At 43.5% G+C, this 12,615-nt stretch overlaps 1 protein-coding gene across 1 annotated transcript in view; it reads right to left on the reverse strand.

Annotated features, from left to right (window-relative positions):
• Positions 1-207: 207 nt before the first annotated feature.
• LGALSL (galectin like) overlaps positions 208-12,615 on the reverse strand; it is a 42,990-nt gene continuing 30,582 nt past the window's right edge. The window contains exon 5 of the mRNA XM_040430117.1: positions 208-1,033. Coding sequence (XP_040286051.1) covers positions 890-1,033 — 144 coding nt within the window. The 3' untranslated portion in view covers positions 208-889. The remainder of the gene's footprint in view (positions 1,034-12,615) is intronic.

Raw genomic sequence — 12,615 nt, forward strand, 5'->3', positions numbered from 1 at the left:
TAAAAAAATATATGCGCCAGAATTCCTAGTTACTAAACAGACAAGTCAGGAGAGGTGATGTGTCCTCTTCAAAGACGAATTACAGAAAAGGTTGAAGTAGAACTTTTGTATCCCAGTTTGCAGAATAATATTTTCTGGCTCCGTGCACTGTCTGTACGTAGGTGCACTGGGACTCCAAACACCCAGATTTTAATTTTTTTTTGCGGCATAGGTATGGAAATTTGTTGATTTGGCTCTCTACAGTCCAATATTCCTATTTTAATAGTTCAGACTGAGAGCAGAGCCAGGAAGTGTTGTCATGGGGACATAGGTACCGAAGCTGTCATCATAGATGACTGCAGCTTCAATCACCAGTAACATTTTTTTCAGATTTAAGGTTATTTAATATGGATAGTAAGTTTCCAGCTCTAGAGAAATGCTAATTCATATTTCCAATCTAACAGTTTGCTGCAATGTAAGAAAAAAAAACCTATATAACAATCCAAACGTGAGATAGATCTTTACTCAACATTCACAAGATCAGTGTTCCCGTTACTGACTGGCTTTATTGTGGGCACCATGAATGGGTAAGTATGAAGACGATGCACAGATGAGAGATGACCTCCTAAACGCCATTTCATTCAAGTAAAAATAAAAAAGTTACAAATAATGAAAAAGAAAATTGAAGAAAAAAAATGAGCTGCTGCGTTATGAAAAAAGATTATTCCAAGCCAATAACTTTTGATTTTACAGACAGCCACCTCTGATATGGCAAAAACAGAATGGCCGACGGTGGCTCCGTTAGTCCTGCAGTCCCACAGAAATCACTGCAGAGGGAGTGAACACTGTCTCCTCACGTGCTGGAGGTTCGCTCTCAGTCCACTGCTGACATTAGACTCTTCCAAAAAGATCAACCAAGTTTAGTAAGCTGAAGATCTCCAGTGATCTTAACAGTGTCAATAGAAGAAAGTAGTTCAACACGATGGTAAAAGTCAAAAAGCTGGTGTCCATCAACAAATAGCCTGAAACGAGGATGCTCGCAGAGAATCTCTACCTACAATGAAAAACAGATACAGGAGTTAAAACATGGTGCCGTGAAAATGAAAATTGCTTAATGGGGAACCAAGTCAAAACTATTTTCTAATATATCATAGACAGACTATACAACTCTTAAAGGGGTTTTACTGGTACACAAAAATTAAATAACACCCGCATTCAACCATACAGCATTATATACAGCAAGTCAGATGCATTTTGCGGGCAGCAGCACGACCACGGGCCGCACACGCCAGTGTGAAAGAGGCCTAAGTCAGATGCATTTTGACTCCTCCGACATGATTGTGTGTCTGTAGCATAAGGTACAGTCCTGATCAAAAGTTTAAGACCACTTGAAAAATGGCAAAAAATCATATTTTACATTGTTGGATCTTAACAAGGTTCCAAGTAGAGCTTCAACATGCAACAAGAAGAAATGGGAGTGAGACAAAACATTTTTTGAGCATTCAATTAATTGAAAATAACGATTAAACTGAAACAGGCTGTTTTTCAGCTGATCCAAATTTTAGGACCACATGTCTTTAAAAGGCCAAATCTGTGCAAAGATGTGGATTCATTGTCTTTTTCTGTCAGGTAGTCACACGTTGTGTTGGCAAAGGCAAAAAGACTCTCCCTTTTTGAACGTGGCCGGGTTGTTGAACTGCATGAGCAGGGTCTCTCACAGCGCGCCATCGCTGCTGAGGTGGGACGCAGTAAGACAGTCATTTGGAATTTCTTAAATGATCCTGAGGGTTATGGAACAAAAAAGTCAAGTGGAAGACCCAAAAATATTTCATCAGCACTGAGCCGGAGGATCCAATTGGCTGTCCGTCAAGACACTGGACGATCCTCGACCCAAATTAAGGCCCTTACTGGTGCTGACTGCAGCCCCATAACCATCAGACGGCATCTGAGACTGAAGGGCTTCAAAAACAAAAAACGTCTTCAAAGACCTCATCTCCTTGAACGCCACAGAACTGCTCGTTTGGACTTTGCAAGAGAGCACCAAACATAGGACATTCAAAGGTGGAAGAAAGTTTTATTCTCTGATGAGAAAAAATGTAACCTTGATGGTCCTGATGGTTTCCAACGTTACTGGCATGACAAGCAGATCCCACCTAAAATGTTTTCTACGCGCCACAGTGGAGGGGGCGCCATAATGGTCTGGGGTGCTTTTTCCTTCAGTGGAACAATGGAGCTTCAGGAAGTGCAGGGGCGTCAAACGGCCGCTGGCTATGTCCAGATGTTGCAGAGAGCATTCCTCATGACTAAGGGACCTCGTCTGTGTGGTAACGACTGGGTTTTTCAACAGGACAACGCTACAGTACACAATGCCCGCAGGACAAGGGACTTCTTCCAGGAGAATAACATCACTCTTTTGGCCCATCCTGCGTGTTCCCCTAATCTAAATCCAATTGAGAACCTTTGGGGATGGATGGCAAAGGAAGTTTACAAAAATGGACAACAGTTCCAGACAGTAGATGGCCTTCGTGCGGCCGTCTTCACCACTTGGAGAAATGTTCCCACTCACCTCATGGAAACGCTTGCATCAAGCATGTCGAAACGAATTATTTTGGAAGTGATAAACAATAACGGCGGAGCTACTCATTACTGAGTTCATGTTTGGAAGTTGGATTTCTGTTTTGGGGGGGGTTTAGTTTTTTTTGGAGGTGTGGTCCTAAACTTTTGATCAGCTGAAAAACAGCCTGTTTCAGTTTATTCGTTGTTTTCATTAAATTGAATGCTCAAAAAATGTTTTGTCTCACTCCCATTTCTTCTTGTTGCATGTTGAAGCTCTACTTGCAACCTTGTTAAGATCCAGCCATGCTAAATATGATTTTTTGCCATTTTTCAAGTGGTCTTAAACTTTTGATCAGGACTGTATCTGCCTCTCCTTTCCCTCCCAGCTGGAACATCACAGATCCAAGAATGTATATACTGTCTCTGTATATTATGTCATTGTATAATACTGTCGAGGGGGTCCTGACAAAGTCTTCTATTTCTCCTCCTGGGTCGGCCCCTTCTGAGTTCAGGCCCCAAAGCAGCTGATCCCCCTATAGCTACGCCCCTGCTTGCAGCTTTTTAAAGACACTTTTCTGGAGCAAGGGAGATGATAAATCTCCCCCCTATAAGGCCTCTATAGAGGCGTACCTTCTGTCCTCGGTATATGTCAGGCAATACTTCCGATACATCCAATGGAAGGCTCTAACATGATGTGAACAGGGCCCTAGCTTTGTGCATGTGCAGATAAACTGCCGACAACTAAAAAGTGCTAACACCTGGGCTATACCTGGCCCCGCAGTATAAGGCCTCATGCACACAAGGCGCAGCAAAGATCTGTCCCATCATGGGTGTCCTCGTTTATGTGAGGATCCACATTTCCTTTAGAACCTCTGAAATTACGGAGAATATGGCCCAATGTATGACATCCATTGAAGCATGATGTGCTGTACACGACCCTACTGGAATACACTAACACCATTAGTGATCCAAGTGGTATGATATGGTTATGATCACAGACCGAAAAATACAAAAAACACACATAAAACATGTTGATAGTAACAAATGAATTTGGTTTACATGTTAGAAACCCTATTTGGTATTAGTAAGGCTATATTCACATGACAGTGATGAAAAAACAGTTTTTCCACAGATACCTTTCTGAAAAACAGTCCCTTGAATTGCATTGGGGCTGTGAAAATGGACAAAATTGGACATGTCATATTTTGTGACAGCCAGTATTCATGGTCCGTTAAAAAAAACCGGACATGTAAGTACATTTTTTAGTCGTGTGAATAAGACCTAAGCACGAGCACTGTTGTAGGGTATAGGGGAGGTTACTAGGTGGTATAAATTACAAAAAGAAAGTGCCGAGGAGGCAAACCTTTATTTCTGTACCATTCTGGCGCTGCAGGCGAGAGATGTATTCACTGCAGGAGAAAAGGCTCTTAATTCAGTCTAATTTGTGTGCGAAGTGCGTTCACTTCACACGATGTAACCGCTCTCACAGACAGAGAGGAACCTACTGAAAACGCCATGAAACCTCCAGCTATCACTTATAATAAGCCCAGTGTTCAAACATGTACAGTCATGTGTAAAAATTAGGACACCCTTTGAAAGCATGTGGTTTTTTGTAACATTTTTAATAAATGGTTATTTCATCTCCGTTTCAACAATACAGAGAGATTAAAGTAATCCGACTAAACAAAGAAAACTGAAGAAAAGTCTTTTCAAGATCTTCTGTAAATGTCATTCTACAAAAATGCCTATTCTAACTGAGGAAAAAGATAGGACACCCTTGCCCCTAATAGCGAGTGTTACCTCCTTTGGCTGAAATAACTGCAGTGAGACGGTTCTTGTAGCCATCTACCAGTCTTCGACATCGGTCTGAGGAAATTTTACCCCACTCCTCAATGCAGAACTTTTTCAGCTGTGAGATGTTTGAGGGGTTTCTTGCACGTACAGCCCTTTTCAAGTCACCCCACAGCATCTCAATGGGATTCAAATCTGGACTTTGACTTGGCCATTCCAGGACTCTCCATTTCTTCTTTTTCAGCCAATCTTTGGTTGATTTACTAGTATGTTTTGGGTCATTGTCATGTTGCATGGTCCAGTTCCGCTTCAGCTTTAATTTTCTAACTGATGGTCTCACATGTTCTTCAAGCACCTTCTGATACACAGTAGAATTCATCGTGGATTCTATGATGGTGAGCTGACCAGGTCCTGCTGCAGCAAAGCAGCCCCAAACCATGACACTTCCACCTCCATGCTTCACAGTTGGTATGAGGTTCTTTTCTTGGAATGCTGTGTTTGGTTTACGCCAAACATGTCCTCTGCTGTTGTGTCCAAATAATTCAATTTTGGACTCATCTGTCCAAAGAACATTATTCCAGAAGTCCTGGTCTTTGTCAACTTTATCTCTGGCAAATGTCAGTCTGGCCTCGATGTTTCTCTTGGAAAGCAAAGGTTTCCTCCTTGCACACCTCCCATGCAAGTTAAACTTGTACAGTCTCTTTCTGATTGTAGAGGCATGTACTTCTACATCAACAGTAGCCAGAGCCTGCTGTAGTTCTCGAGATGACACTTTAGGGTTTTTGGAGACCTCTTTTAGCATCTTGCGGTCTGCTCTTGGGGTGAACTTGCTGGGGCGACCAGTCCTGGGCATGTTGGCAGTTGTTTTGAAAGCCCTCCACTTGTAGACTATCTTCCGGACAGTGGAATGGCTGATTTCAAAATCTTTTGAGATCTTTTTAAATCCCTTCCCAGACTCATAGGCTGCTACAATCTTTTTTCTGAAGTCCTCTGACAGCTCTTTTGCTCTCACCATGGTGCTCACTCTCACTTCAACAGTCAGGAGCACACCAAACTAAATGTCTGAGGTTTAAATAGGGCAAGCCTCATTCAACATGCAGAGTAACGATCTACTAATTATGTGCACCTGGTGTGATATACCTGTGTGAGATCTGAGCCAATTTAAGAGGGAATACATGTGAGGGTGTCCTATCTTTTTCCTCAGTTAGAATAGGCATTTTTGTAGAATGACATTTACAGAAGATCTTGAAAAGACTTTTCTTCAGTTTTCTTTGTTTAGTTGGATTACTTTAATCTCTCTGTATTGTTGAAACGGAGATGAAATAACCATTTATTAAAAATGTTACAAAAAACCACATGCTTTCAAAGGGTGTCCTAATTTTTTCACATGACTATGTATACAGAACAGATATACAACAGCACATACACTGTACAACACAGCACATACACTGTACAACACAGCACATACACTGTACAACACAGCACATACACTGTACAACACAGGACAGATATACAACACAGCACATACACTGTACAACACAGCACAGATATACAACACAGCACATACATTATACAACACAGCACATACACTATACAACACAGCACATACACTATACAACACAGCACATACACTATACAACACAGCACATACACTGTACAACTGACACCTTTTTCTGGGAGGTCATTATCACCTACTGACTCCAATTAGGATAATGGAATCAACACCTTTGACCCCATGCTGGGTATAATGACCTCTGACCCCATGCTGGGTATAATTACCAGATGTTGATTCAGTTACATATTTATTCCCAGAGAATTCTTGTACAGTCACTCAGAATTGAGAAAGCTTGTTGGAAGAACGAGTAAAACGTTTTCAAGAAATCTACAGTAAGTCCAGTTGCCTTGATTTATTCTTTACAGATATACTGTACAACACAGCACATACACTATACAACACAGCACAGATATACAACACAGCACATACACTGTACAACACTAACACTGTACCACACAGCACAGATATACGATACAGCACATATACTGTACAACATAGCACAGATATACACTGCTCAAAAAAATAAAGGGAACACAAAAATAACACATCCTAGATCTGAATTAATAAAATATTTTTTTGAAATACTTTGTTCTTTACATAGTTGAATGTGCTGACAACAAAATCACACAAAAATAAAAATAAAAAATTTTAACCCATGGAGGTCTGGATTTGGAGTCACACTCAAAATTAAAGTGGAAAAACACACTACAGGCTGATCCAACTTTGATGTAATGTCCTTAAAACAAGTCAAAATGAGGCTCAGTAGTGTGTGTGGCCTCCACTTGCCTGTATGACCTCCCTACAACGCCTGTGCATGCTCCTGATGAGGTGGCGGACGGTCTCCTGAGGGATCTCCTCCCAGTCCTGGACTAAAGCATCTGCCAACTCCTGGACAGTCTGTGGTGCAACGTGACGTTGGTGGATAGAGCAAGACATGATGTCCCAGATGTGCTCAATTGGATTCAGGTCTGGGGAACGGGCGGGCCAGTCCATAGCATCAATGCCTTCGTCTTACAGGAACTGCTGACACACTCCAGCCACATGAGGTCTAGCATTGTCTTGCATTAGGAGGAACCCAGGGCCAACCGCACCAGCATATGGTCTCACAAGGGGTCTGAGGATCTCATCTCGGTACCTAATGGCAGTCAGGCTACCTCTGGCGAGCACATGGAGGGCTGTGCGGCCCTCCAAAGAAATGCCACCCCACACCATTACTGACCCAATGCCAAACCGGTCATGCTGGAGGATGTTGCAGGCAGCAGAACGTTCTCCACGGCGTCTCAAGACTCTGTCACGTCTGTCACATGTGCTCAGTGTGAACCTGCTTTCATCTATGAAGAGCACAGGGCGCCAGTGGCGAATTTGCCAATCTTGGTGTTCTCTGGCAAATGCCAAACGTCCTGCACGGTGTTGGGCTGTAAGCACAACCCCCACCTGTGGACGTCGGGCCCTCATATCACCCTCATGGAGTCTGTTTCTGACCGTTTGAGCAGACACATGCACATTTGTGGCCTGCTGGAGGTCATTTTGCAGGGCTCTGGCAGTGCTCCTCCTGTTCCTCCTTGCACAAAGGCGGAGGTAGCGGTCCTGCTGCTGGGTTGTTGCCCTCCTACGGCCTCCTCCACGTCTCCTGATGTACTGGCCTGTCTCCTGGTAGCGCCTCCATGCTCTGGACACTACGCTGACAGACACAGCAAACCTTCTTGCCACAGCTCGCATTGATGTGCCATCCTGGATAAGCTGCACTACCTGAGCCACTTGTGTGGGTTGTAGACTCCGTCTCATGCTACCACTAGAGTGAAAGCACCGCCAGCATTCAAAAGTGACCAAAACATCAGCCAGGAAACATAGGAACTGAGAAGTAGTCTGTGGTTACCACCTGCAGAACCACTCCTTTATTGGGGGTGTCTTGCTAATTGCCTATAATTTCCACCTGTTGTCTATCCCATTTGCACAACAGCATGTGAAATTGATTGTCACTCAGTGTTGCTTCCTAAGTGGACAGTTTGATTTCACAGAAGTGTGATTGACTTGGAGTTACATTGTGTTGTTTAAGTGTTCCCTTTATTTTTTTGAGCAGTGTACAACACAGCACATACACTGTACAACACAGCACATACACTGTACAACACAGCACAGATATACAATACAGCACAGATATACAATACAGCACATACCGTACACTGTACAACACAGCACAGATATACGATACAGCACATACCGTACACTGTACAACACAGCACAGATATAAGACACAGCACATACACTGTACAACACAATCCAAAAGTAATTAGCATTTCTGACAATGCTAGAAATCAGTAAAGGGTAGTGTGCACCCAGCAAATTCAAGATATTAATTGTATAAAACAAATTACAATATACAATTTCTGATATACTTTATGTCTCAATTCCCCTTGTTGCTCAAGATCTCTGCTTGCGGTCATTCATTGTGTACTTACAGTGAATCTGTGCAGGTCATCTGCCGCACACACAGGTGCAGGGCGTGCTACAGATACAGTAGATATTGGAAATCTGTCTCTGAATAAAACAGGGTTTGTCCACAATAGACATAACCAACGGCCAATGTGAGTTTATTAGGGAATTATCTGTAATGCAATTTCTAATATTTTATCCCAGGATTCCTGAAGTCTACAGATACAATTTAAAGTGTCCCTTGTACTTTGAAAAAAAAAAAACTTAAAAAAATTCATAGCAACATATCAAAGGTTTTGATCGGGGGGGGGGACGGTCTGAGAGCTGAGACCTCCACCGTACGGTAGAATGAGGAGAAAGAAATGCTCACACAGAGCGCTGTAGATGGACTATATAGTACGTCTATGAAGAGGAGAGACAACGCTCTCTGGGAGTGCTTCTATCTCCTTGTTTCAGCGATTGGTGGGGGGTCTCACAACTTGGACCCCCACCAATCAAAACCTTTCATATGTTGCCATAAGTACAGGTACACTGTAAAAGGTTTGGCTGATTTCCTATATTGATAACCTAACCTCAGGATAGGTCATCAATATCAGATCGGCGGGGGTCCGACACCTGGCACTCCTGGCGATCAGCCGAATTGGGCGGAGTGTAAGGGTGGCTTCACATCACCATGATGGATTCTGTCATTGTTTTCCGCTATAACATGGTTATAACGGAAAATAACGGAATCCATAAGACGGAAGTCAAAACGGAAGCCTTTAAGAGGCATTCCATTTTGATCCTTCATAATACAAGTCCACGGGCAGCAGAACGGATCCGTCCTGGTTTCCATTATGCAGGAGTCCATTATGCTGCCCATAGACTTGTATTATGACGGAATGCAAAACGGAAGCCTTTAAAAGGCATTCCGTTTGCTTTCCGTCATAATAGAAGTCTATGGGAATCATAACGGATCCGTCTGGTTCCCGTTATGCAAGACTGAAAACTAAGTTCTGTTGACTTGGTAACGGAATCCATAACGCAATTCACATTTTACCACCAAATGAAGTGTGAGCGAATTTCATAAGCGGAAATTCGCTCATCTCTAGTTATAACCATTTTATAACGGAAAACAATAACGGAATCCATAACGGTGATGTGAACCCGTCCTTACCACAACTGCTTCCCCCCATTCAAGTGAATAAGACGGCGTAGTTGTAATTACACTGCTCGCCGCTGCGGGGGTCCTGAGGGTAGGTCATCAATATAGGAAACTGGACAATCCTATTAACACAGCACTGCCAGTTTTTACCTTTATTTCCCTTCTCTCTAGGCCGGTCTTATAGCAGACCTAATCTTATAATGCTGACAAATCCGCACAAAAGGAGCTTACATGACACCTGTCATATGCCTCCTACACATATAAGTGTACGAGGCAGTATATTGGCCCTATGCCCTCACTTTATAACATGGGAAAACCAGGCCAATTTTCATTGGATGCTGAATGAAAGGAGCTGTTCTTCTCTAAATCCAGGCTTGTCGGGCAGAACACTTCCATAATAAGATGCCATATGGAGGCACTATATGATGGAACACAAGGAAGAGATTTATCATGAGGGGCATTTATTTAAGCCCGTTCTGCAGGAGTCTGTATTAACGTAATTTGTAATAAATTTATCAAATGTTGCACAATAAATTTGGTGCATCTTTAAGGGTACTTTCACACTAGCGTTAGTTTGATCCGGCAGGCAGTTCCGTCGTCGGAGCTGCCTGCCGGATCCGCTGATCAGTGTGACAACTAACAGCATTTGTAGACGGGTCCGGGTGCGGATCCCTCTACAAATGCATTGCAAGAATGGATCCGTCTCTCCGCTTGTCATGCGGATGGACGGATCCGTCTTGCAGTCTTTTTCACAGTTTTCCCGGTCTGCGCATGCCGGATCCGGCACTAATGCAAGTCAATGGGAATTAATGTCGGATCCGGCATTCCGGCGATTGACCAGGCATTTTGGACGGACATAATACCGCAGCATGCTGCGGTATTATGTCCGGCCAAAACGCCTGACAGTGACTGAACGGAAGACATACTGATGCAAACTGAACTGATTTTTATCCATTCAGAATGCATTGGGATATGCCTGATCAGTTCTTTTCCGGCATAGAGCCCTTTTGACGGAACTCTATGCCGGAAAAGAATAACGCAAGTGTGAAAGTACCCCAAGTCTAACGCTTCTGTCCTGAGATGTTACTCAATTTTCTATGCCATCCCTTTACTGGAATAAGGCTACTTTCAGACTTGCGTTCAGAGCGGATCCGTCTGGTGTCTGCACAGACGGATCCGCTCCTATAATGCAGACGTTGGAATCCGTTCAGAACGAATCCGTGTGCATTATAGTTTAGAAAAAATTCTAAGTGTGAAAGTTGTTCAGACGGATCCGTCCAGACTTTACATTGAAAGTCAATGGGGGACGGATTCGTTTGAAAATTGAGCCATATTGTGTCAACTTCAAACGGATCCGTCCCCATTGACTTACATTGTAAGTCTGGACGGATCCGTTTGCCTCCGCACGGCCAGGCGGACACCGCCTGCTGAGCGGAGCGGAGGCCAAACGGTGCCAGACTGATGCATCCTGAGCGGATCCGCATCCACTCAGAATGCATTGGGGCAGTACGGATGCGTTCGGGGCCGCTTGTGAGAGCCTTCAAATGGAACTCACAAGCAATGTTAGGAAACCGTCTAACTAGAGATCGCCTTGACGTGCGGCAGACGGGCTCAAATAATTTTGTACAAAACGATTTGCCATGCATCTCTAACTTATTAGTATAGCATTTGCAATTATGATGCAATTTTGTACTTTATTTGATTTGCAGTAAGCTGTTGCATTGCATGTTTTGTTTAACAGTCTTGTTCTCAGCCATAGCAACGTGCCCCTGCGCTTTGGGATGTGCTGACTGACCCCCTTTTTCTTTGCAGCTTGTGCTGGAGGTGTGGCTGCCTCCTTAGTCGTGCACTCCTGACCAGCTCGTCTGCCCATTGGTTGATTTTAATTAGTGTTAGTATATAGCTTGGCCTGCTCCCCCTCACTCACTGAAGCCATCTGGCACCAGGAGAGAGATAGTGTGTGGACTCTCATTGCAGTCCTTGGTGACCTTTTGGCACCAGGGGTGGTGTGGAGTGGGCTCGGCATGCATGCTGGTAACTGCTTTCCGTGGATATAATGGAGGCCATTTTGGCACCAAAAATGACAGAAATTCAGGCGGATCCAGCATGCATGTGGAACCTGCACTTTCTGAATTATATGATAGCCGTCATGGCACATAACAGGTAAAATTTAGTGTTAGGAACCCGTCTAACTAGAGATCGCCTTGACGTGCGGCAGACGGGCTCAAATAATTTTGTACAAAACGATTTGCCAAGCATCTCTAGCTTATTAGTATAGCATTTGCAATTATGATGCAATTTTGTACTTTATTTGGTTTGCAGTGAGCTGTTGCATTCCATGTTTTGTTTAACAGTCCTGTTCTCAGCCATAGCAACGTGCCCCTGCGCTTTGGGATGTGCTGACTGACCCCCTTTTTCATTGAAATGAATGGGTCCGCATCCTATCAGCAAAAAAAATGGAACGGACAAGGAAACAAAATACAGTCAGGTGCATGAGGCCTAAAGGGGTTCTCTCACTTCAGCAAATGGCATTTATCATGTAGATAAAGTTAATACAAGGCACTTACTGATGTTTTGTGATTGTCCATATTGCCTCCTTTGCTGGCTTCATTCTTTTTTCCATCACATAGTACACTGCTCGTATTCAGGGGTTATGACCACCCTGCAATCCAGCAGCAGTGGTCGTGCTTGCAGACTATAGAAAAAAGGCGCCGACCTCTCTGGTGGCCAGGACCGTGGGAGTGCACATAGGCTGGTGCTTTTTCCTATAGTGTGCAAAATGCAAATGCAAAATGTCACAAAACTGTTGCACCACTGAGACCAAAAAGTTGCAAAAGTTCTGTTTTGTGACTCTTTTAATCCAGAATTCTGGAGCGCAGGGCTTGATAAATTCTCCCCAAACTGCTTGCTGCTCTGTAGTACCGAACCATATGGCCTAAGTACAGAATATACTGGTGGCAAGTTATAGCCATCCATAGGAGCCTATATAGCAATATTTGGAAAATATTAACCAATATTTTACAGGTGTTGCCACTAAGGCTATGCTGGGAGGATCCAATTCCGCCAGATGTGTGCAATATATCAGACGCTTTTAGCATCTATCGTACACTGGATATTGCAGAGGACTGAGACTTTTATTTATAATTGACATAGAGGT

The sequence above is a fragment of the Bufo bufo genome, chromosome 4 (genome assembly GCF_905171765.1).
Source record: "Bufo bufo chromosome 4, aBufBuf1.1, whole genome shotgun sequence".
Lineage (NCBI taxonomy): Eukaryota > Metazoa > Chordata > Amphibia > Anura > Bufonidae > Bufo > Bufo bufo.